At 57.3% G+C, this 25,029-nt stretch overlaps 2 protein-coding genes across 5 annotated transcripts in view; one reads left to right on the top strand and one right to left on the bottom strand.

The window, feature by feature from the left end:
- Kcnab2 (potassium voltage-gated channel subfamily A regulatory beta subunit 2) overlaps positions 1-6,460 on the top strand; it is a 44,491-nt gene extending 38,031 nt beyond the window's left edge. The window contains exons 10-15 of one of the 4 annotated variants that reach the window (XM_051173901.1): positions 1,862-1,947; positions 3,339-3,459; positions 3,549-3,643; positions 4,209-4,329; positions 4,807-4,895; positions 5,444-6,460. In XM_051173901.1, the coding sequence (XP_051029858.1) occupies positions 1,862-1,947; positions 3,339-3,459; positions 3,549-3,643; positions 4,209-4,329; positions 4,807-4,895; positions 5,444-5,533 (602 nt within the window). In that variant the 3' untranslated portion in view covers positions 5,534-6,460. The remainder of the gene's footprint in view (positions 1-1,861; positions 1,948-3,338; positions 3,460-3,548; positions 3,644-4,208; positions 4,330-4,806; positions 4,896-5,443) is intronic. The other 3 variants (XM_051173900.1, XM_051173903.1, XM_051173902.1) reach the window with 3 other exon arrangements.
- Positions 6,461-11,696: 5,236 nt separating this feature from the next.
- Positions 11,697-25,029, bottom strand: part of Chd5 (chromodomain helicase DNA binding protein 5) — a 48,996-nt gene continuing 35,663 nt past the window's right edge. The window contains exons 21-42 of the mRNA XM_051173842.1: positions 24,273-24,390; positions 23,309-23,433; positions 22,169-22,400; positions 21,863-21,973; positions 21,361-21,533; positions 20,537-20,711; positions 20,100-20,192; positions 19,831-19,919; positions 19,506-19,639; positions 18,995-19,139; positions 18,503-18,662; positions 17,936-18,015; positions 17,575-17,707; positions 15,961-16,038; positions 15,333-15,470; positions 15,000-15,108; positions 14,342-14,474; positions 13,857-14,052; positions 12,852-13,015; positions 12,609-12,723; positions 12,445-12,498; positions 11,697-11,778 (exon numbers count right to left, since the gene is read on the bottom strand). Coding sequence (XP_051029799.1) covers positions 12,491-12,498; positions 12,609-12,723; positions 12,852-13,015; positions 13,857-14,052; positions 14,342-14,474; positions 15,000-15,108; positions 15,333-15,470; positions 15,961-16,038; positions 17,575-17,707; positions 17,936-18,015; positions 18,503-18,662; positions 18,995-19,139; positions 19,506-19,639; positions 19,831-19,919; positions 20,100-20,192; positions 20,537-20,711; positions 21,361-21,533; positions 21,863-21,973; positions 22,169-22,400; positions 23,309-23,433; positions 24,273-24,390 — 2,709 coding nt within the window. The 3' untranslated portion in view covers positions 11,697-11,778; positions 12,445-12,490. The remainder of the gene's footprint in view (positions 11,779-12,444; positions 12,499-12,608; positions 12,724-12,851; positions 13,016-13,856; positions 14,053-14,341; positions 14,475-14,999; positions 15,109-15,332; positions 15,471-15,960; positions 16,039-17,574; positions 17,708-17,935; positions 18,016-18,502; positions 18,663-18,994; positions 19,140-19,505; positions 19,640-19,830; positions 19,920-20,099; positions 20,193-20,536; positions 20,712-21,360; positions 21,534-21,862; positions 21,974-22,168; positions 22,401-23,308; positions 23,434-24,272; positions 24,391-25,029) is intronic.

Genomic DNA, 25,029 nt, shown 5'->3' with positions numbered 1-25,029 from the left:
TGAAGTCTTCCCGATGTAAAACACATTGTCAGTTAAAGCCAGTGACCGAGGGAGGTCCCAGAAGTCCAAAACTCCCTTCTCATGCATCCCTCATCTAGCCAAAGAACCACAGACCCCGACCTCAGAAGAGGGGGCAGCAGCAGGGGCAGAAGTAAAGTATGACTGCCCTGGTGTTCTGGGTAAACCTACTGGGACCATTACACCAGAAGCCCCAGTGGCCTTAGTGCCAGAGATGAGTTTGCCCTGGATTCCACCATAGATAGACCTTAGCCAAAGCAATACTTAGGGACCGGGAATGAGCAAGAAGACCCCCCCCAAAAAAAAAACAGGGTAGACTGGAGCCAGCACTGTGCCCCGTGCCAGGAGGGTACTGTGCACCCGGGGGGCATTTCGAGCTAGGCAGGCTGTCAGCTCTGGCGTTCTCCCTTCTCACAGTCCCTGACATTCAGGGACCTCGGCTGCTAGCGTGGGGCGGGGGCATTCAGAGGCGAGGCGGGTGTTACCCCTGTTTTTAGAAGCACTTGCTCCTCTAAGCTCCTTCCCTGCAGGCAGGCTGTCAGCTCTGGCGTTCTCCCTTCTCACAGTCCCTGACATTCAGGGACCTCGGCTGCTAGCGTGGGGCGGGGGCATTCAGAGGCGAGGCGGGTGTTACCCCTGTTTTTAGAAGCACTTGCTCCTCTAAGCTCCTTCCCTGCCTTTGGCTGTCAACCTTGCAAGCACTGTATTAGACCTGTGAGAAATCCACGGAGCCATCCCTCACCCCTCCAAGACCAAGTTCTGCTCTAAGAGCCAACACATCTCTAAGAGGCAAGACAGCCAAGGGAGAAGGCGTACCAATGGCAGGGTTTTTAAAGGAGCTCGTATTACCCATAAATTTTTATATTTGTATAAAGCCTAATTTCAATCACATTCACCCCCATCACCCCCTCCCCCCCACACACTCCTGATCATCCCTTACGCCTTCCCATCCGGTCCTCTTTATACGTTCAGCTGGCGGGTTTTTATGCCCCCAAAACTCTCGAATACAATTAAACATGTGCTCTTGGGGTAGGAGGAGTCCCGCTCTTGCCTTAGAAGAAGATGAGGTAGGGGATGTTTCAGCCATTTACTCCTTAGGTGGTTATAAGTCTCAGCTTTTGTGGAACCTCGCAACTATTTGCTCCAGAGCTTGGCCCTGCACAAAAGGGACAGTTAAACCCCGCCCCGCCCCACCCCCATCGCCCTGAGACTAGGCTGTGCCAAGTGAAACTCCAGTCCGGGCATGGTCTGCTCAAATCTTTCTGCTTCTGGCTTCCCAAGCACAGGGACAAGAAACACAGGCCCTCAGAGCCCCAGCCTCAAGGGCCTGCCTTTGTCCCTACAAACACCATCTTCCCTCTCAATGAAGTCCTCAGGACTCTGGTGAGAATGGCCTTCAGTAACCAGCAGAGCTGTGTTTGCAAGCCTTGTTAATGTCATGGCCTTGGCCTGTCTGATTGCAGCCTTTATACATCCAGCTGGTCCCGAGTGACCAGGATCCCTACTTCCTCATCCTAGAGTCTGAGACCCACTCTTGTGGTCCATAACCCCTCCCTCATCCCACGTAGCCAGCCATGGGGACATCGGGCTACCCACAAGCCTTTTTCCAGGGTTCCCAACAAGCCTTGCCTAGTCAGAGAACTCTTCCTCAGGGTTTCAATTCCATTTCCTTTTCTCCTGGAATCTGCCCCGCCCAACACCCACACTCTGGGAGCCAGGAAGTACACTGCTTGCAAGATGCCTTTGCAGCCTGATCCCTCCCCCTGGCAACCCACCTACATCTGCAGACCATCCCCAGGCTGGGCCAGCCGCTCCAACCCGTGGTCTCCTTTCTCTCTCACAGAGACCGTGCGGGCCATGACCCACGTCATCAACCAAGGGATGGCCATGTACTGGGGCACATCACGCTGGAGTTCCATGGAGATCATGGTAGGGTGACACCCGTGTGTCCACAGGTGTGGGTTCCTTGTGGGAGGAGATCCCAAGACCGGGGCACATGTGTGAATAGCAGGGTGTGTTGTCATGGGCATGGGTCTCGGCTTGCCTCGCAGCAACGTGCATGGCCCCGGATGGATGGCTTGCCCCCTGGTTCTGTAGGACAAGCCTGATGGCATGACCCTCAGTACCTTGCCACGTGCCTTTTATTCTGGGCTCCTAGGATGTTCTGTTAGATTTAAGGGCTTTCCCACAGCTGATGCCCATTTAGCCTCTCCAGTACCACAGTAGGTAAAATGATGGTGCTACCTTCTGCCTCAGATGGGGAAGTCACGGACAGAGGGATTAAGCGCTATGCTTATGTCAAGACTGATACCCAGACAATGCTGGTGGGAGCCTGGGGTGCCATTCAGGAAAGCACACCAATAATTGTCATCTCTTTCCATGGGAGCCTAAAGAGGCTAGAACAGCCTGTGTTCCTATGTATTTCTGGGGTTCCCAGGAAGAGCCAGCAGGATGTCCCTGTCCTCGAAGACACGGAAGAGAGTGGCCCAGATGGCAAGGCTGCCTCCATCCTGCAGCCTGCAGGCAGGGAGGTAGCGAATGCTCATTCCTGTCAGGCTCCTGCCTCCACTCCACATCCAGCCTCACCCCTACGCATGCCCAGTGTCTCAGCATCCCAGGCATACAGCACTGCTGTAACTTCAGTGAGCCCCACGTTACTGGTTTGTGGTGCAACGGGATTTTTCCCCTAATCCCGGGGGGTTTCAGAGGCCCCTGGCATAATGCAGGGTTTGAGTGGATTAGCAAGCCTGTGTGGGACATCTGGCTGACTTCCCGCAGCCAGCACAGGACTCAGAAATATGTCCGTCATGAGGAAGCCGAGTCTCAGACCAAAGTGGAGCAGGGCCTTTCTTTCTCAGTGGCAGGCCTGTCCCCACCGTAGAACCGTCTACAGGCCATAGATTCAGTTCTCCCATCCGTTGAGAGAGTGCCTTCAAGCCAGGCCCCAAGCTCCTGATCCCTAACGAGCTGATGGAGCTGCTGCCTCCGGAAGGCCTTTGCAACCACCGAATTCATCACAGGTCCAGGACCCTGAGTGCCAGCCACAAGCGGGGCCCTGTTGGAAGGGCTGCAGACACCCTTGGCTCATTGGCACCTCATGACAAATGGGAAAGCTGAGGCACCGTATCCCACCCTGCCACTGGCCACAGCCCTCACCACACTCGGATTCCTAAGCCTGCCCTCTTTTCCTGGCTCCCGCGATGCCTGCTCAGACTCAGGAAAGCTGGGGGTGGAGGGAGCAGCGAGGCCTGGGATGCCTCCGCGTTCTTTACCTGTGGCCCCCAGGCCTGCTGTTACAGCAGTCCCCTTCTGTACCTCAGGAGGCCTACTCAGTGGCTCGGCAGTTCAACTTGATCCCACCTATCTGCGAGCAGGCTGAATACCACATGTTCCAGAGAGAGAAGGTGGAGGTCCAGCTGCCAGAGCTGTTCCACAAGATAGGTGGGTGTCAGCCTTACCTGCGCTTACCCATGCCTCAGGGCCCCAGCATAACCTTGCCTGCTCTCTCCCCCCCTCTCTCTCCCTCTCAGGAGTGGGTGCCATGACCTGGTCCCCTCTGGCTTGTGGCATCGTCTCAGGAAAATATGATAGTGGCATCCCACCCTACTCCAGAGCCTCTCTGAAGGTGAGCCCAGCTGGGATGGAGAGGGACACCTTTGGCATAAGAACATAAATAAAGGCCTGATTCTGGCCTGGTTCCAAGTCTTTAAGGGCCTGCCACCCATGGGACAGACCCCAGATAAGCGGGCCCATGACCACTACCACCCCTTAGCATCTTCCGTGGCTCAATAATCATAGCACAGGCTGGTTCACTATTGCAGTAGATTGTGCTGCCTTTCCCATGATCCCCCTACTCTGCCATCACAGAGACCCCAGACAAAACTTTGGGCACATAGTTGGCCCCAAGTCGAATGCTGTTCCCCTGTTGAATACCCAAGAAGCATGAGGGTGATCATATTTGGGAGACAAGAGCCCTAGAGCCCCAACTTAGATCTGACTTTCCCGAGCCTGAGCCCTAGGAGGCTCCTCAGGGCCCCAGGTGCCCTGTGCCTCTGGCCCAGGCTCGGGTCTGTCCACCACAAACCTTGTCCTTCAGGATATGGAAGGGTCTGTCTAAGTCTGGCCCAGTGCAAACATGAGACCAGACGACAACGGTGGCCTTTCCTTACCTGGAGCTTGTCCCTTCCCAGGGCTATCAGTGGTTGAAGGACAAGATCCTGAGTGAGGAGGGTCGGCGTCAGCAGGCCAAGCTGAAGGAACTGCAGGCCATCTCCGAGCGCCTGGGCTGCACCCTCCCGCAACTGGCCATAGGTAATTGGCTCTGGGTATAGCAGGACGGGAGGCTGTCCCTGAGGTCCCTGAGGTCCCTGAGGTCCCTGAGTGCCTAGGCTATACCTTCACCAGCTGGCTATGAGTGTTGTATCTAGCGACAATAGAGTAGCCAAGGAGAGAAAAATGAGGGGCCCTGGACAGCACCCCCTTGATTACCAAGGTAAGGACTCTGGGGGTAGAGTTAGAATCTTTGTCTCTTTAAGAAATAGACCACCAGCCTGTACCCTCCGTCAGCTAGCCAGGGGTCATGGGGACAGGGTCTCTGAGTGCTTGGGCCACCTGTCCATCAGAAGCAATGTGGCCGGAGCTGTCCACCCTTGGGCAAAGCCACCGGGTACCACCGAACCTCGTAAGCAGCCTTGCACCCCAGATGAGAGCTTGAGTGTCTATGCCCAGGCATAGCCGGGCAGGACCTGCAGAGGGCACCTCCCTCACTTCTGGTCTTGCTGCCCACAGCCTGGTGCCTGAGGAACGAGGGCGTCAGCTCTGTGCTTCTGGGTGCTTCCAACGCGGAGCAACTTATGGAGAACATTGGCGCAATACAGGTGAGATGGGGCCCTGGTGGCGGGCCCAGGCATCTCCAGCCTTCCTGGATACACAACTTCACGGAGCATCCCTCCGGGAGCACGGGACATAGGGAGGCATGCAGGGGTGGCAGAGGGCCCTGTTCCTGGGGAGCCATTTCTCACGGGGACAGACATAAACATTGCCCTGAGGCAACCACCACCGTGGGAAGAAGAGGCAAGGGTTAGGCAAGGACACTGAAATGCGGGAGGGGGCGGGGCCGCAGAGGCGTTAGAGACCAGCTAGGCCTTGTGAAGAGCTTTGAAACAAACTCAAAGGGACTGGAAGGATGGGGAGGGAGTATGCAGCCACCCAGCAAAGGACCCTTTGTGGGACAGGAGGTCAGAGGGCTGGAGCAAAAGGCCAGACCCTGCAGGAGGTTTGACCTGGAGCAGGGGAGCCCTCAGGTGAGCATTTAGAAGCTTCTGCTCTTGGTGTGGATGGAGGCACAGAGTAAGATGCCATTTGGGATGCTAGGAAGTCACCCGCCTGTCTTCAGGCCAGGCTAGACTCTTATCCTCACCTGCAGGTCCTTCCAAAACTGTCGTCTTCCATCGTCCACGAGATCGACAGCATCCTGGGCAATAAACCCTACAGCAAAAAGGACTATAGATCCTAAGTCTCCCCCACCGCCTGCTTGGACAGTTTCCAGTTCCCTCCCCGTCTCTGTCCGCTCGCTTCTGCTGTTTCAAAGCCAAATGCAGAGTGTGGTTTGTATCCAAGGGGAAAACACTATGCCCAGACGTTACCAGGAAATGATCTCCAAAGTCACCGCCAGACGCCACCTGCTGCTTATCCATCCTCACTGGATGCTATCTGATGGGTGCCAGGAGATGGCATCGATCAAAGGCTCCCGCCCAAGCCCAGCACCTCTGCTTATCCTTCAAAAGGGAACACTTGCCCCCCCCCAGCCACAGCCCTTCATGGAGATTCCAGAAGTCATGGCTGAGTGGAAATCTAATCCTCAGAGCATGCAGGGCTGGCCTCTCTGCCAAGAACCCCTACCTCCAAAGCAGGGTCCACTGCTTCCTAGCATCCCTTCTTCCGCCACATCCTGGTGGTTAGGGCAGGGCCTCCATCTTTCCTTGGACACCAGGCACTTTGTTCAAGGCTGGCCTGGGGTCCCATTCTTCCCAGACCTTGACATTCCCCCCTCATGCCCAGGGGCCTTGGCTGGGATTATACCAACCTAACTGACCCTTGGCCTCCACCCTTACCCTTGCTGGCAGGGGCAGGGATCGCAGCTAGCTTTCCCAGCATCATCTACCCTGTATACAACTGCTGAGCCCCACAGCAGGGAAGCCCGGCAGGCTCGGGTGGAGCCCGATGGAAAATGCCCCTCTGAGACCTGTAGATGCATGTGGCACCTGGCCACACCACAGGGAGGTAACAGCAGACTGGGCCCGTACTCGCAAACCCATACTCCTCTCAGACCTTCTCAAATACCTCTGTCATACTGGAGCAGTGGGCTTGTGGCCTGGGCTCTGCCTGGAAAGGGCATGTGGAGTTTTTCAGTGAGCGGGTTCCCTGGGGTTTCTGTTGCTGCAAGGGAAGGGACTGGGAGGTGGGGGGGGGGATGGGGAGGACAGAACTCCAGTAACAGTCCCGAGGTTGTAAGAAAAGATCCCCAGGGACCTCTCCCTGAAAAGATGGCCAGGCTGCTCATTCCCTGCTGTGTACCACTGTGCTAGCCTAGGACAGGCTGCAGAGAGGGAGAAAGGGCAGGATGCGCAGCCCCTTAGCAGGGGAGCGAGGCAGATGGTGGTACCAGGAAGCCTGCAGGTTTGAGCAATGCATGCTGCCTGCAGGTCCAATCCCACAGTCCTGAGCAGCCTTGGGGACAGGGTCCTACTGTATGTGCCAGCTGGCTCCCTAGACTGAAGCCTCCTGCCCTGAAAAGGCAGTGTCCAGTCCCCGGGAGTACACCCTGGGTCACAGCACCCGGCTTCTGAAATGAAGCTGTCCTTCCCCATCTATTGCCCAGCCAGAGCTGGGCAGAGGCTGAGGCAGGGTAGGCAGGATGGAGAGACGAGACAGGAAGAAAGGCCAGCAGGGCAGGCAACTTCCTGTCTCCCACACAAGCCCCCTGCAGACCCCGGGCTGTCAGACCCTCACTGCTGCTGGTAGCCCCAAGCCCTGAGGTCTCAGAAGCAGCCCTGTGGGTGTGGGGATGGGGGCCTCTGGACTCGGGCAACCGCCATGCCCAGCTAGAGGAGCCTGCTTCCAGGACAGGGCCCTGCCATGGCCCAGCAGGAAGTAGCCAGCCCTGTCCACACAGCTGGCCTGGGCCCTGCTTGCTCTGTGGATTAGGCATGCAGGGGTTCCCACGGTAGGAACCGCTGCGGCCCGTGGGCCAGACCTCAGAGCAAAGTCCCTGCCGGGTGTGTGCAAGAGATGGGAAGACAGGCTGCAGGGTGAACTGGGCTAAGACCCATGTGAGCTTGGAAGCAGGCAAGTGTTTCTGAGGTGTTTTCTTCCGCATCCACTTTTGAGGAGTTTTGGGGGCTTTGCTCGAGGGCAGGATCACCTGCCTCTATGGAGGGGTTTGGGTAGGAGGGGCTTGGGATATCACAGAAGACACATGCAGGCAGCCTGTGGCCCAGGAAAGAGTCTTAAGCTAGCTCCTTCCCCCATGGCCACAGATCTCCCCTCCTCCAGCACCTTCTCACATTGAAGCACAGCCAGCCAGGCCTGGTGCAGGAGGGGGCTGCTTGGGGGACCTGGCACATGGAGCCCGGCTATTGCTCATCCCAGACCCAAGGTCCTGAGGCACAGCAGGACACCCGTGTGCCCTGCTCCTGCCAGTCATGTACATAACGTGCTTTCTCTCCCCGTTTTTTTAATGAGCGCGGCTCCTTGCTAATTGCATCCCACCAGGCCGACCGCAAAGCGCCTCCGGCTTCCCTGACAGACTCAGACGGAGGTGCAGCCCGTATTTATGGAATGACAAATAAAACCCGAGCCCTTCTGTCTCCATGCCTCCGTCTTCTTGTTTTCTCGGAGGCAGTGCCGGAGGGAGGGCAAAGCCATCAACTGCAGGGAGCTGAGGTCTTGGGTTCCCTATCCCTAAACCCAACCCTGCAGTCAAGGACAAAATGGAAGTCGGGGCCCAGGGGCAGGGGCAGATGGGATGAATCAGTCAAAGGTCCAGTCCCACCTCTCCCAGATGACATCTCTGAGTCCCTTCATCATACACTCATCTCTGCTGACTCCTCCAAAGGCCCAGGGAGGACGCCTTGAGGAACCAGCTGGCTGTTGTCTTCATGTTGATGGTTTGGGGAGGGAAGGGCATGGGTCACTGCAGTGTCTGAAGGTGCCACTGGGATGTGCATCCCCCAGCTGCTGTTTGCGGTCTTCCCTTGGGAGCTGAGCCACGGGCGCAAGTCATGACATAGAAGACTTGGAACGTGCCCTCACCGCCCCTGCCCTCACCGCCCCGGCCACCCACATCCCCGTTCTAAGTCAGCAAGTCTAACAACCACAGCCATTCCATCCCTTCCCAAAGGGTTTATTAAAACACAGAAACCAAAACATACACACAGAATACAAGTGAAGATAACAGTTGGCTAGCCTGTCCAGCCTCCCCCAGGACAGCCTTCAGAGGAGCCAGGGTACATGCCCCTGTGTCCCTGGCTGAGATGCTCCAGCTAGCCCCAAGTGCCTGCTCCTGCTTCGCCGGGGTGTGCTGGATGGGGCGTCGGCACAACAGATACCAGCCTGGCCTGGGCAGGAAGAGAACTCCCTGTAGCGTCTAGGCAGGCAGCAGGGGGCCCTCCCTCCTCTCCAGGCCGGGTGGAGGAGCTGCCTCTGAGCCGGGCTCCTCTGAGCCAGGCTCTGGTCCCTATGTGGCTATGTGGAGAGTTCAGGACATATACACACACACCCAACAGGTCCTTTCTGGGTTATCGCACCTAAAAAAATACTTTGTTTAAAAAGAAAAATCTGGAAAATTAAGAGGGAAAAATATCCATAAACACGAGGACACCAACAACTTTGGGCTGATGCACCACAACCTGTAAACTTCCGGGTATATAAACTGGGCAGGTTGGCTTCCTCCTTCCATGCTGTGTTCTGCGTAGGAGCGCCTTGGGGGTGGCTGTCCACCCTTGTGGGCAGGCCAAGTGAAGGTGGAGAGAGGGTCAGCCTAGGCCCCCACCCCCTCCCTTGGCACACACTACAAGCTCCAAGCATCAACACCTGCCCGCTCTATGGAACTACAAGGATCTCGGGGCCCCTAGCCCGCCCTCAGCATGCCCCGTGCAGGGCCTCAAGACTTAGACTGGTTGCAGGTGTCACTGAGCCTATATGGGTTTGGGAGCACCCAGGGGGTGGGGGAGGGAGCCCTGGCTCACAGGTGGCCCTGGGGTACAGAAAGTAGAGGAGGCACTTCACAGACATGCACGGGAGTGCATGAGAGGGTGCCCTCAGACGCTGGAGCTCTGACCCAGATTCCCTGTGTCCCCCTGAGAGCCACCCCGCACCTTCCACAGAAATCCCATAGACTTGAGTGAATCCAAGTGGCTGAAAATGCTATGTCACCGTGGCTCTGACAGGGTGGGCACGGGGACCCCTTTTCTGTCAGCAGCAAAACTAGAGCCAGCCTCAAGATGCCACCTATGGCCCATCACACTCTGGCAGGAGATTGCTGAGGGACCTGCAGGACCTTTGTCCTCTCCCCAGCTGCCTGGGCAGTCTACTCTCCAAAGCCTCCCAAGTGCTGGTCATGGAGAACACAGACCTTCCCAGGCCAGCAGGGGACTCAGGTCAAAGTGGCTGTGGAGAAGAGAAGCCGTGGGTGGGTGGGAATGCCCTAGGAAAACGTGGACTTGAGGGACAGAGCAAGACTCCTGGGAGACATCATCAGGGAAAGGGTGAATCCTTGGAATGGAGCCAGAGTCCTGTGACCCACTTGTGTCTCCAGACCCAAGTGTCAGGGTCAGTCCCCTGGGGCAAAGGAGGTGAGCACTGTCCCAAGTGAGGCCAGCAGGGCTGACTGTCTTGCCCAGTGGGATTAGCACAGGGGTCTTGGGTTGGGAACAAGCTGATGGCAGCCACTCCCATTCAGGGGACAGCCCTTCTTAGAGATTGGGGTCAGCCACCATGATACACATCCTGGAGACCTATGGCATGCTCAAGCCTGCAGAGGTCCTGTCTGTGACCAGAGTCCCCCTGCGCCTGCGCACAGTGTCCAGCCAGTCTGCTGGCCTTGAGATTTGGACAGAAACTGAAATGCGGGAGTATTACGATGGAAGAAGGCGTGGGGTGCAGCCCTCCAGGCGTTCAGAGGAGGAACTATGTTACAGATGTGCACATCTGGGCCAAGGCAAAGCTGGGCAACTGCCCAAGTGTCCTTAAGACAGGCAGTGGAGACCTGCCCCATCCCTGGAGGGCCCTCCTGGAGGGCCCCGGGAGGAGAGTCTGGACCCCTCCAAGCTCCCTGGCCTCAGACCCTGGACTTCTCCCCATAAGCCCTTCCTCACCTTCAGGGAATACTGAACCCCAGGGCACCTGCCTGGGAAGCGCCAAGGCAAGAGCCTGGAAGTCTCCAGGTTGAGCCAGGGCCAAACAAGAAAGTCAGACATAGGCCAAGAGCAGGTCCGCCCCACCCTTACCCCAGCATGGAGCGTTCCATGGTGCTACAGGGTGGGGTGGAGCAAGACAAGTTGGCATGACAACACTAACGTGGGAATATGGTCCTGCCACTCCAAGGCATCCCTGCAGGAAAGAAGGCAGAGCCTCAGAAGCTCCGGCTACAAAGGATCTAAAGAAGCCATCGGGGCCGGTCCCACCTCCAAGCACAGCTCTCTCCGCACCCTCTGAGAGCCAGCAAGGGGCCCTGCGTCCCCTACCGCATGCTGCAGTTAACCCTAGTCAAGGCCTCTATGGGACCTAGACAGAGATAAGTCCATCCCCAGGGAGGCCTGGCCCCTTGACATCTGTGGCCCAGGGTGTTGTGCGCAGGGAAGTCTGTGCCAAGGTGAGTGGGACAAGTCTCCCAGGGCCACCCAACACGGCCCTCTCTCCTAGGGCCCCGGCTTCCGCCTGCCTACACCACACTCCTGCAAACAGCAAATGTCCAGAAGCCCCTGTAGGGGCCCATATGTGCCCCACTTTGTGAGGCACCCTCTTCCACCTGCCACACATCGCTGGGGCCTCCACATGTCCACTGGGAACAACAGATTCCAGAGCCTTTGAAGATATGTGCCCCTGCCAGGAGACAAAGTGTACCTGCTGATCCCCAACCCTAGTGGGAAGGAGATAGAAAACCCCAGCCTGGGGCGTCACCAGGTTAGGCAGCCACTCTCCAGACCTGATCCCTCCTAACACTAGGATCCCAAGTAGGCAGGGGCCAGGGCAGAAGGGCAGTCACACAGGTGTAGACGGGCAGGGGACACACTAAGGGCTTCCAGAACACAGGATGTTGCATTCTCCCAGCTGGAATGAGTCCACAGAGCAGTGCCAGGGGTCTCCAGAGAACTTCCCCTTGAGGTCTGGAGCCGGGTGACAGACAGGAGCGTTGCAAGTCTGAATCTTCCACACGTCATCCAACTTTTTATCAAGACAAACACGTTCGCATCTTCGGTAGGAAAGTGCTAGAAAAGTACAGGTGAATGGGATTTCCTCTAAGAAAGTCACTCTGGAAAAGGTGCCAGGGCCTTGCCCAGCATGGCCGAGGGTGGGACGCCGTGCGGAAGAACACTTCAGCTATGATGAGATGGCACTTCTGGGCTCTTGCGCAGCCAGGCTGGGCCTTGTCCTCTGCGTGATAGAATTGCTTGGTTTCTCTTTTGTGTCCCAACACGGCACCAACTCCTAAAAGGGCTGTAGTTTTTCTCTCCCGTGGGGGTTGGGCAGGTGGCCCGGCTGCAAAAGGCAAACCAGGGAGTTACACAATTGGGTGGCCAGGTACCCAGAGGCACCCCAGTGGTCACACTTATGATCACAGGGAATCCCAGAATTAAGACCCCCCTTAATCACTGCACCCCAATTACTGGAGCCCCAGCAGCCAGCAGGCTCTGCCTCTGGCCTTGCATCTACCATAAAGGGATAGGATAGACAGGACTTGGAGATGGCCATCACAAGAGACCTCTCTGAATCCCCCATCTCCACTCCCAAAGCCATTAATACACTCAGCCCCTCAAGCATCCCCCCCCCCCGTTCTTAAGCAGAGAATGAGGGTATAAAACAAGCAACTTCCTGGGGCCAAACATCATGCAAACAGGTCCAGGCTGGGAGCACTGATCCTGATACATGGCTAAGAACACATGCACACATCGATGTCCACTGGAATACGCACGCGCGCGCACGCGCACACGCGCACACACACACACACACACACACACACACACACACACAGAGAGAGAGAGAGAGAGAGAGAGAGAGAGAGAGAGAGAGAGAAGAGACACGACCACGGCCAGCCACAATGTGACTCAAAGCTACCAGCCACATTTAGACTCCAAGGCTGGGAGGCATGAATCAAGGACAGACTGGAGGGTATGGGACAGTGGAGTGGCCAGCAAACCCCCTCACCTCAGCTGGAGAGGAGCGCTGCAACAGGGGGATGTCACGAGGGCGACTAGATGTCTGCCAAGAAGAGATCAGAGCATGGGCTTGCCTGGCATCCCCGGCAACGGGCAGGCTGGGCCCCAGAGGGCCACTGTGTGCATGCTGCCCGGAAGCGGATGGGGACCTACCAGTCACATAGGGCCCCAGGGGCATCTGGTTGTAGTTGACAATCCCTCCCGGTCCAGGGCCCCGGAAGTTAGGCCCAAAGCTGTTGTTGTGCATCTGGGAGGAGCCGAAAGCGCCCTGGAGGCAAGGACCAGCTTTACAGGTGACAACCAGAACATCACCCAGCCCCACCCCCCACCCAGGGTCACCCACCCATACAACAGGGGGACCCAGGCCCACGATGCAGTGTGCAGGCCAAACCTGACCTGCTGGATGGTGGGGTCACCGGCACGGTTGGTGAGGCGACTCAGGATGCTTCGCTCGGACATCTGCAGACGGGCCGCCACCGGGGGGATGCGTGACAACATGGAGGGCAGGCGCGTCACATCCGCCTTCATGTCACTGAGCAGTTCCTCCAGCTGGTTCAGGACTGCAGGGTGGGAGGGCCTAAGAATGGAGGGCTTGGTCTGCCCTCCACAGCGGCCATACAGGTAGTGGCCGGGAAGGTGCCCTTTACATACGTCACAGCGCACACCCAAAAGTACAAAACCATGGGGGCATCCCTCACCGGGCTCTTCAAACCCTGGGAAGCCCAGGATTGCCTACTGGAGAAACAGGGTTTGCAAGAAAAGCTCCTCCAGGGGTCCCTCCCGGCAGGAAAGAGTTCCAGACACCTGACTGTAGACTCCCTCTCTGGGTGGCCAGCAACCCCACCTAACACCAGGTCACTAGTGCCCACGGGCCATAGCTGCCAGTGGAGACAGCGTGGTTCAGACCTTCATGTGTGAGCGAAGGGCTAGCCACATCCCTTTCCACTCTGGGCTCTGCCTTGCCCCAGTGATACTGGGAGCCCCCAGAACAGAAAAGCAGAGATCTGGAGCAAGATTCAAAGGGGGCCTTGGGCACACTGCCCCCCTTCCTAAATTCCTGCACCCTTGCCCCAAATGTGTCCCTGCGGGCACAGGACTCGCTCACCCCTGTGCAGGCCAGCAGTGGGCGCACTAGTGAGGCCTCCGATCTCATTACCTCTGTGCTACCCACCACGGCCTGTGCCCTCCTTGTCGGCATTTCTGTGAGGGGCTTAAAGGGGGGGACCTCGTTTCCCTGCAGATGAAATGAGGTACTAGGGCAGAGCTGTACCCTTGTGGTCCCAGAGGCCTCACCCTCTGGGCACGTGTCCTATCAGCACCTCCAATCGAGGCCAAGCATGCTCCTTGGGTGTGATGGTGACTGGGCTGCACCGCCAGAGGCAGGCAACGGGGCTCACTCACCCTTGTGCAGGACAGCATTGGCAGGCTTATTCCCAGCAAGGGACTCCTTGGATAGGTGCTGGTGACTCTCGGCAAGGCATTCCACCTCTGCCAGGCGAGCATTGAGAGCCATGGCTGGGTGGTTGGGATCCTGGGTCATGTTGAGGTACGCAGCCCTCCGGAGCTGTTCCTCGATCACCAGTGCCTGCTCCAGCAGCTGGGGGTGTGAAGTGACAGGACTGGCCTGTCCCCTCCTCCCTCGGCCACTGCACCCTCCTCCCAACAGCACCCACCGGAGCTGGGGCACTGGGCTGGCCTCCTGCTTCCCTCTTAGCCTGATCTATCGGCCCTGCAAACTGAGTTTTCGGATCCCGTCCCCCGGGCGGTGGGGGATGCTCACATGCTGAGGCCTTGCCTGCATGGGCTGACTGACCCCTCAGAGGAGAGCCCGGCCCGGGTTTAGATAAAGGGATGGGTGGAAGGGCGACATCCTTGAAGGCCCCTACCTTGAATCTGCGGGCCAAAAACTTGTTCTTCATTTCCAAATAGTTGCCCTTGTGGATCTCAGATTTAAAGGGCTCATTGAGGATCGTGTAGCGTGGGTCATTCTGAATGTCCTGCCAGCGGGCATAGCCATGCCTGGGGGGTACAGTTAAGGCCAAAGCTGACCAAGGGGATGAGGGGCTTGACAGCAGGGGTAAGGTGGAAGCAACCAGGGTCCCAGATTGTTGTCCGTATGCACCCAGGCAAGTCACAGACTCAGCTGCAAAATGAGCACGCCGGTCACGATGACGACAGTGACATTAGCTGGCGATGACAGCCTCTGAGTGTTGACGCTATCCCAACGCCCCAGAGGAACACATGCAAGTCCCAACCCCTGACGCCTAGAAATGTGGCCTTGGTCCAGGTGTGATCAAGGGGGGATCAGAGGATGAGGGGGAGCCTAAATCCCAGTGGCGTGTCAGGAAAGCTGCTGTGGGGAAGACACAGACAGACGAGACAGATGATGACAGAACACGATAGAGAGGCCGGCAGAGGGGCGTCAGGGTTACGGGCAATCACCAGAAGCTGGGAGATGGAGGGAAGGTCTTCCCTAGAGACTATAGGTCCCCGAGGACCAGGGAGACAGGCCAGTGTCATCCCAGCCTGACTGACCAAGGATACGTCACGATGCCTGCCAGCAGCCAGTAATCGTGGCGTCGGTGCCAGATTTCGTAGATTTTTCCCGAGGACACGGCGGCCCGTTCCTCATTCTGCCACAGTGTGTGCAGCTCTAAAGAAAGAAGCCAAAGTGAGCAGAAGACAAGGTTTCCCCCTGCCCTGGCGTGTGCACAAGCTTGCTCAGCACTGGCCGTCACCCGGCCTCAGAGGAGCACTGCTCCACTATTGCTAAGAAGGCATAACAGACTGTCATCGACCGTTCATACCCAGTATCAAAGTGCCCAGACCCTGGGAAGTGGGGCCAGTGGGCCCTTGTCCACCGAGCCACCTCCGCACCTGTGAAGCCTCCGTCTGCAATGTTGAACATGAATTTGAATTTCCCATTCTTGTCTTCTTTCTTCCCCTCCTCATCTTCCTCTCTGTCTCCATTTTGCTGTGTCTCCATGGGCTCCTTCTCCTCAGCCTTGGAGTCATCTGGTGGGGAGGTGACAGGCCATGTTCACTGCCTCCCCAGAGGATGTTACCCAAAGCCCTCTTCCTGCCATGCACCGGGATCCCCAAAGACAAGTGGGACATGTCTGTCCTCCGTGTGGTCATCACACATGGGGACTTAAACGGAAAAGGCTAGGGACCCTGTCTTTCCACCCAGAGCAGGGTCTAGGCCCTAGCGCCCCTCCCCCACCACACTAGAACAATCTTGGAAAAGAGCACCGTGAAGGGAGGCTGGAGGGAGGGCGCGGATCAGAGGGTGTGGACACGCCACAGCTGATGTGCAAACAAACTGAGCCACGGATGGTCTATGACCAGTGCCACTCCCTCTCTGGGTGACTGGGGTGACAGGAGGGGTAAGGAGGGAGGCTGTCCCCTGGAAAAAGAGGGGACACTGGCTGCTACCAGGGCCTGGGGACAGCACCAGGGACACTGACCAGGAGGCGTAAGGCGGGGCACCAGAAAAAGCGCCCACCTGGCCTGAAATCGCCGCTGTGACTCGGGCTAGGCTCCAGCTTGTCCGGGATGGGCTCCTTGTCTGACAGCACTTCCTCTGCAAAGCAAGGAGGGCACATAGGCAGAGGGTCCCTGTCCATCAGAAGTGCCCCGGGATACAACAGGCACAGCCTAGTGGCAGGGCTGGCCTCTTCCCACAAAGCCAAGCCCCACCCTCAACCCAGGTCTGTCTGCCAACACATCAGTCATCAACACACAAAGTGCGTGTACGTGAGCTGGTGCGTGTGCACATGGAAAGGAGCTCGTGCATGTACGTGTCCAGGCCAGAAGTCGACGGCCACCTTCATCACCATCTCTCTATCTCTCGAGGCAGAGCCTTATCCCATGCGGGTCACTGGTAGATTGGCGGCAAGCCCCAGGGTCCCTCCTGTCTCCATCCAGCACTGGGATTACCGGATTACTGTTTTTTGGGTTTGGTTGGTTGTGGGGGGAGGGTTGATTGGGGTTGGGGTTTGTTTCCATTTTTGTTGTTTTGTTTATTGCTGTTTTGTTTTTTGCCTTTGTTTTGCATGGGTCACAAAAATCCTACTCAGGTCAGTGTTGCCAGCACGCACTAAGCTGTCTCCAGACCTCTCAAAGGAAACGTTAAAGCCAAATGTAACAAGAGGGATGGTAATTGTTACAGACTACTGGAACTACCAAAAGCTTCTTCACAGGAAAACGCAAGCAAGACCACCTGAAACAGAGTACCAGGTGATCCTACATTCAAAACAGCTGGACAAAGCAGCCTTGCAGACTACAGCCAGGATTTCTGAATCTTCTTCGAATCCCCCATGACAGCGCCCCTTACCAACAGGAAGTAGTTTGGAAAGAACGACGCCCAAATTCCCAAATATTGTCTATAAATGTTTGTTTTCATTTAAATGGACTTGGTTATATAAAATAAATAAATAAATAAAAAGGAAATACAAAAGGAAGATTGGCTAACACTATCTGGTGTGGTACTGGGCCTTTGATCAGACTGAGGTTTCAGACTCAGACTCCCAGAGGGACTCAGACTCCCAAGAAATGACTGACCACAGCGAACACCACTGAGGGCACTGAACAACCTTAGCAGTGTAATTAACAGGTTTCACCAAATGATCTGAGATTTGCATTAAGAACCTCACACCCCAATGGGCGGTGGTGGCATACACCTTTAAGCCCAGCACTCAGGAGGCAGAGGCAGAGTTTGAGGCCAGCCTGGTCTACACAGTGAGTCCCAGGATAGGCTTCAAAGCTACACAGAGAACCCTGTCTCGAAAAAACAAACAACAAACAAAAAAACTTCACATCCAACCACCTTTTTGCAAACTCTGGCCATGTTAAGCCAGAAGCAAGTCTGACTGTGTCTGGATGGACTGGTGTTTTCAAACCAGAAGCAAGTGAGTTGGGACGCTGTAATCAAAACATGGCCCAAGGGCCCCAAACGCTCCGTGACAGCGTTAGTGTCTGTGCATAGACCTGACCCCTTGCCCTTCCCAACACCGGGGAGTCGGGCACAGCTGGCACCCAGGCAGGGCAAATAGATGTGAGTGTGATGCACTGGCCAGCCCGGGGCTACAGCTCAAGCGCTGTGCTGAGAATACCCTACCTTTCAGTGGATGCTCTGGAGAGCCCTGGGCCTTCTCCACCTCCTCCATCCTCTCTTCCCGAGCTCTGTCCTTGCTGTCTGAGTTCTGATGCTTGTCTTCACCCTCTGCTCTGTCCAGGGCAATTGGCAGGGCCTAGAAGGACAGGCTAGGGGCTGCAGGACCTGGGTCTCAGCAAAGACGCATTGCAGGGACTGTGCCCTGGGCTCAGAGCCCTCAATTTCAGATGCCCTGCCTGGTTCCTCCAGGCCCAGCTACTAGAACTGGGAACCAGGAAGGCCTGGGTTCTACCCAGCTGGGCCAGACCACCAGACCACGCTCCACCCACATTTCCACAGGCCCGGCCACCAGCGACTTCCATACCTGGATTTCCTGGGGCTTCTTTGGCTTCGGGACACCTGACTCCTTTTCATCCATGTAGCCCAGGTGAGCTTCCATTTTATCTGCAATGTTAAAGGAGAGAGGTGAGATGGGCAGGCTCGAACAGGGCAAAGAGTCAGGGCAGGGCAGGGCATGCCAGATGACAGAGGGGCCTGGCCTTGTGGTGCTCTGCAGAGGGCGACAAGTTCATAAGTGTGAGTGGGGCTCCAGGCCAGGCCTCCAACTCAGACCCTTTGGGACCCTGGGCCTGGTGGGACCACAGTGGGCACTGTCAGGATGCAGTGGGCACTGCCCTCCGGAAGCAGGGGGTGGAGGGTGCGACCCAGGGCTGGGTGTCTCGTAGGGGTGGATGGAAATATTCGGTGAGTTCAGCAGGAGCCACTAGCTGGTAGCTTTAGTGAAGCAGGTGAAACGGCAAGGCTGTTGCTAAAATGAAAAGCCTCGGCAAGGTGCTGTGGGGTGGGGGGACCCTCACATTGGGGTTACACTGAGGACTTGGCACACCTCCCATGACCCAAGATCTCTCCCAGGCTCTCCCTAAGCCCAGACCTGTCAGGCCCAGGGGGGCTGGTGGGAGCTGTGCAGGGCTGGCAGGCACGGGTGTGTTGGGATCCGAGGAGATCACCTCACAAGGCTTCTTGCCCTCGGGCCCCTCAGGGACCAGGTCTGGGGTGCTATACTTCCCGTTGACGTGCTCAAACTCCTGAACCTGGGGCAGGAGGGGGAAAGCAGAGAGGACAGTGGTGACTACTCGGAGACAGAAAGCTGCAGGCTTGGGTGCCGCTCTGCCCAAGGCCAGCTAGCACAGATACACTTCTGACCCAACTTCTGCCCCTCGCCCTACAACTCACCCTTCCGGCCGCACCCTCCCTACCCGCACCCTGAATGCTCCTCTAGTCTGTCCCTTTGGTTTGTCTCAGACCTGGGTAGCTGTGTGACCTGAACCACACATCTGCCCTTTGGCAGCTAACCCCCCCCCCATCAGAGGCAGCTCGAGGGCCACATGCCAGCCAGAAGGCTAGTAGAGGCTTACTCACCCACCTTCTTCCTAACCAGCGACATGACCCCGATACGCGTGAGCACATGCTGCCTGGAAAGGCCCTCCCGGGGCACACCATCTGCGAAGGTCTCTGCGCCGTCTGCCCCCGGCTCACACAGGTGCCGCATGAAGAGGGACACATAGGCTCTGGGGTGGGGAGCACTGGGGTTCAGGGAGTGAAGGAAGGCTGGCAGGACCCCCAGGGACCTCTTGGATGGATGGAGCCAGGCCCCTGGAAAGGCAGAGGGGCCTCCCTGACAGGGAACCTGCTTCAGATGCTCCTGGCCCTGGATGGCCCAAGCGCACTATCCCAGAGTGTGAGCAGGAGTAGGTGCTGGCCAGGGTTTTCTATCAGTCAGCCCTGCCCAACACACCACACCCAAAGATCTGATAGCCGTGAACTCTCTGGGCACCTCTGACCGGGAGGGAGCAAGCACTGTCCACTAGAGGGCCCATTGCACAGGGATGGGAGGCCACACCCTCCTGGACCACCACCGCACTTGGACCCTTTACCGAAAGTCCTTCTCAGTCTTCCCACGAAGGTCCCGCACCAGCCAGTGGGAGTTGAAGGCGTCCTGGGGGGGCATGCCCCAGCGCATGATGGCATTCAGAAAAGCCTTCCTCTGCCTGGCATTGAAGCCCAGCACCTAGCCAGGGCGGAGAAGGGGTGTGGTCTCAGGTTAGATGGAGGAGGAAAGCAATGGACACCTGGACACAGAGGGTCCCTCTCAGCTCCACCTCGACATGACCCGTGAGCCCAGGAAAACCCCCAGTTCCTCCTTTGCCCAGGGGTGTAAGGAGTAAGGCTGGGAGGGATTAGGAAGCAGGCAAATCCCACCTCAATATTGCCCCCAACTCGAGCCAGAAGAGGCGGCAGGGGCTTGTCCCTGTCACTCTTCAGCTGCCTCCTAGACTGTCGTCGTCCACCTGGAGAACAGCCCACCACAGACCTTCAGGCTGGTGTGCAGGGGTTCCTCCAGCATACTCAAGGCGGCAAGACCCTCGGGACGACCTCCCGCAGCTCCCATGGGGCACATCAGCCCAGCCCCAGCTGGCCATCGGTCCCTACGCACTGTAACAGCCCAGGTCACCCACACTAATACTCACTCTGCCCTTCCGGTCTCTCCTCAAAGTCCTCGTCCTCATCCTCAGAGCCGATGGAATACTCAGACTGGTTGTCCGAGAGCTCATCCTGCCACTCTGCAGGAAGTCGGCAGAGGGGCCTTGTGCACCCAGGGCCAAGCCAAGCCCCTCCCCAGCCTAGTCACAGCTGTGACAATGACAATGGCCTACAGGTGGCCGCACTCAGAACTGCGTTGCTACTCTGCCGGTTTTACAGTTGGAAGACTTGTGGAGGCTCGCCCACGCTCCAACCCTTGCCCGAAGCCACCGGACTGATAGATCTTGTCCCCATCCCATGCCAGCCTGCAACTCCCTTTCTCCCAGCAGCCCTGCTGCCCACCCCCACTCTCCCCAAGTGCAGTGTCTGCCACATGCCCGCCCGCTACTACCCACGCCGGGAGGCCCCTGCTCACCACACGCACCCTGGTCCTCCTGTGAGGCGTCGTTGTAGTTGACTTGCTTGCGGATGCGCTTGCCCTTGCCCAGGTTGCGGGCCAAGTCCTCCTGCTGCTGCTCGTAGTGGTGACGCAGGAGCTTCTCCCAGTAGTCGGGGTCCACATTCTCCTCCTGCTTAATCACCTCCCGCTCCACCTCCTCCTGGGGATGTAGATGTGGGCAGAGCTGGGCACGCCCAGTTGCTTCTGCCCCATCTCACCCACCTTCACGGGGCCAGTGAAGGACTTGCCTCCTCCTGGAAGCCCTCCCTGATTGCTCCAGCCCTTGCCAGCAGCTCCTGCCACTGTTACTCACCACACTTACACGCTGGCCTCAGTCAGAAATGCTGCTACCCCAGACACTACCTCGGGGTTCATGGCTTTATATTTGCTTTTGTTGTTCTTGGGTTGTGTGTTTGGTATTTGGTTTGGGTTCTTGGCTTTTTGAGACACCATTTCTCCATGAAGCCCAAAATGTCCCAGAATTCACTCTGTAGACCATGCTGGCCTCAAACTCAGAGACCAACCTGTCTCTGCCTCCCGAGTGCTGGGTTTAATGGTAGGCACCGCCACTGCGCAGCTGGGTCCGTGGTTTTAGAGGGAACTATAACCAATGCCCAGGTTTGCAAGGAGGATGGTTGGGGGCCAATGGGAGACTTGAGGGGCTGTGGCAGCAATTGGGCTTTTTAAGACACAAGAGGAAGATGAGGTAGAATGTTCTAGAACAGAACAAGACAGAGGTGTGGGGCTGGAGGGAGGGGGGAAGCTAAGGGCGGGACTGCCAGGGGCAGTGTGGCTCTCATTGGCCTTACCACGCCATCTTCCTCACGGACCACGTACTGTGCCACCTTGAAGGAGCTCAGGTACTCATTCATGTTCTGTAGCTCCGTGTCATCTGTGGCATCCTGGTTCCGATCCAGCAGCTTGGATATGGCCGCGTCGTCATAGTGGATCACGCTGCTGTCTTCCACGTCTTTGTTGTCACCTGAGGGTTGAGTGGGGGACAGTGTATGGTGGACACTGATATAGGTTCCCAGGTCCAACCTCAGGGTCAACTGCCAAGCTGGCCCTTCTGCTGGGCAAGGAAGTCAGTGACCAGGCAAGAAAGATACACTGTAACCAGGGCAGGTGTGACAGCTAGTAGGGTAAGGAAGCTACACTGTAACCAGGGCAGGTGTGACAGCTCCTCCCCACCCACCCGTGGCCTATATCGGAAAAACCGAGGCGCCAAGGGAGCAGAGGACTTCCTCCTGTCCACAAGCAGCCACCTGCCTGGCTGCACAAAAGGCTATGGGTGACGCAGGTGGGCCCTACCTGGTGGGGTGCTGCCATGCTTTTTCTTTGCACCGGCAGCCAGAGATCCGCCTTTGGAGGACTGTACATCAGGGATGGGTGTGGCAGGCCTCTGGCCCTGGGACATCATGCCTGAGAGACAGAAGAGGGACACTGGGCCAAGGCACTGAGGAACCACAGGTGAGCAGAAGCAGAGACACAACCCTAACCCACTGTGGGGGGTGTTGCAGGCCAGGAGAGGAGAAGAGGATCTGGGGTCCTGGGTGGGCATGCCTCAACAGGGGCTACCTCAAGCCCCCATCATACTCCCACAGAAGGGAGGCTCACCCTCCACATCATCCTTGAAGAGCTCCTCCGTGCCAAACTTAAGGATGTCATCCAGCTCCTGCTTGGTCATTGAGCCTGACTTGGAGCCCAGGCCAGGCCGCACCACCAGGTGTGTGAGCATCATCTTGCGCTTGGCCACCTGAGTGATGCGTTCCTCCACCGAGGCCCGAGTCACAAAGCGGTATATCATCACCTTCTTGTTCTGCCCGATGCGGTGAGCACGGCTAAAGGCCTGGGGGAGACCACAGCTCAGCACCCAGGGCTTGAGTCAAGGCTCCAGGCCACAGCTGGGTGTGTGCACCAGGTAGGACCCGTATGGAAAGCCCATGGTCATGCAAGGGGCAGCCTGACCACACAGGGAGGCGCGGTGTGTGAAGGGCAGCGCATGTGTGCACAGGTCATCACCCAGCAGCACTGTGGCCTGTGGCCAGTCTGGTTCAAAGTGAGCATGTGGCTGGCATGGGGGCCTCAGTGTGACTCCAGGCATGCAAGGGCATGTCCAGGAAGTGACTCTTCCCGGGACTCCGTTGCCAGACCATGGGATGGTTGGGTGATAATGGGACAGTAAAGCCACAGGCTGGAAACACAGCAACCTTTGAGGGCAGCAAGGTCTGGGAACCGCCCTGGAGGAAGTGCCTGGGACTCCATTGTGTCTCCATGTGATCTGGCCCTGGTGTGGTAGTGCATATGACACATGAGTGTGTGTGTGTGCACCCCAAACTACCAAAGTGTATCACGCCTGCTCCAGAGTGAGGTGACTGGAGAACACTGGGGGGGGGGTTCTGTTCCTACACCACCTTCTCTCTCCATCCTTCCCCATCTGACCCCTCCATTTCCTCCTCTCCCCTATGTCCAGCAGGCACCACTATGGATCCCGTTACTCCCTCATCCGCCTCCTTCCCTGACCAGGGCGCTGAAGGCAACGGCACGGATCAGGGCTATCATTCAAGTTGTTGTATGTCTTGGAAACCTCCCTTGCCCTCTCTGAGCTTATGTTGCCCCTGTCTCCCCTCACCTCCCAGGGCCCCCCTTTTACGGTGGGGTTCCACACCAAGAAGGCACAGGACCAGGGACGTGAAGGGATGGGGAGAGGAGAAAGGTCAGAGGTGCTGGAGGTACAACAAGATGTCAGGCGCAGACCTGGATGTCGTTGTGTGGGTTCCAGTCCGAGTCGTAGATGATGACTGTGTCCGCTGTGGCCAGATTGATGCCCAGGCCACCAGCGCGCGTCGAGAGCAAGAAACAGAACTGCTGAGCCCCAGGAGCTGAGGAGGAGACACAGGTGAGTCAGGGAGCACACCTGGGCAGGGCTGGGGTCAGGGAGCACACCCTGGGCAGGGCTGGGGTCAGGGAGCACACCTGGGCAGGGCTGGGGTCAGGGAGCACACCTGGGCAGGGCTGGGGTCAGGGAGCACACCTGGGCAGGGCTGGGGTCAGGGAGCACACCTGGGCAGGGCTGGGGTCAGGGAGCACACCTGGGCAGGGCTGGGGTCAGGGAGCACACCTGGGCAGGGCTCAGGTAGTCAGTACATAGAAGGGTAAGAACCAGAGCAAAGGCCCCTGGCAGAGGAAAGGGAAGAGGCTGTGACCCTAGAGGTGCAGCACACCATCTGCTGGGCTCCTGCAACCCCACTGATGCTGGACCCTGGCCAAGCTGGCTGGAGCCAGAATGAGAAGGAAGCCAGCTCTCAAGGCCCAGAAGGGCGTCAGCTGAGGAGGGCCAGCTAGTTTGGGGCCGTGGCATTTCCTTCCCACTCTGCCTTCTCGTCCATCTCCAATACTGCTTAGAGAGCTTGTCGTCTGCTAAGACTCCTTAGGACCCAACAGATGGTAAAAAAAAAAAAAAAAAAAAAAAAGGGTCTGGCATGGTGGCACACACGTGACCCCAGCTGTGGGAGACCGAGGCAGGAGGATGGTGAGCTGGAGGTCAGCCTGAGCTAAATGGTAAGGCCTTAAGAAATTAAAACATCAAGGGGACAACAGTTGTGGCCTAATAAGGAATGATGTGTTTCTTCCGTTTGCAACGCAGCTTGGGGAGCACTGTTAATTGAATGGTCAGGCTAAGACCCCCGGACACATGGAGCCCCTTGAGAGGGATGGGTACCGTTGAATCTGTCGATGGCCTCTTGCCGGAGGCCCCCGGTGATGCCCCCATCGATCCGCTCATACTTGTAGCCCTCGTACTCCAGGAAGTCCTCCAAGAGGTCCAGCATCTTGGTCATCTTCAAAAAACATGGATTCATGAGTAGCTGCTACCAAGCCAAGACCCCACCCTGGGTAAGAGGAGAATTCTGGAGTAGGAGGACAGGATGTGCCCAGAGCAGGCCTCCTGAAGAGAACCATCCCCCAATCCCGTATCTCACCCACCATCTATTCCCCAGAGCAGCCTCCACACACATCCTCAGGCATGAGCCTCTGGTTCGCTCCCACCAACCCAGGAGAGAGCCGCACCTCTGCTGGCATTTCCCCCACTATTCCTAACCACATGACCCCTGATGCACACGCCCCTTCCTGCCTAGAGAGCGCCAATGCCACCGCCTCTGGATCACACTCCCACATGACAGTCCCTCCAAGCTCCCAGAGTCCTGTCTGGTCCCCTCCCGCCTTTAGATAGTTGACCAATAAGAAACTGCCAGCAGACATGCTCCCTCAAAGCATGGAGATCTGGCTACTGCCACCACCACCTGCTGTTACTGGTAAGTCTGAGAGTTTGATCATCCCTCCTCCAAAGTTCTCAGCCTGAGTTGTTGGCCCTAGCTGGCATCCAGGCACTGGCCTGTTGGTTCAAACCCTGCTTAGCCTTCCGTGGCGCACTTCAGATCTGAGGCTGCTGTCTTTCTCCGAGTCTACGCATAGGACTT

Source organism: Phodopus roborovskii, unplaced genomic scaffold (assembly GCF_943737965.1).
Source record: "Phodopus roborovskii unplaced genomic scaffold, PHOROB, whole genome shotgun sequence".
Taxonomy (NCBI): domain Eukaryota; kingdom Metazoa; phylum Chordata; class Mammalia; order Rodentia; family Cricetidae; genus Phodopus; species Phodopus roborovskii.
Note: the sequence above shows the minus strand (reverse complement) of the source record. Positions and strands in the feature narration are given on the sequence as shown.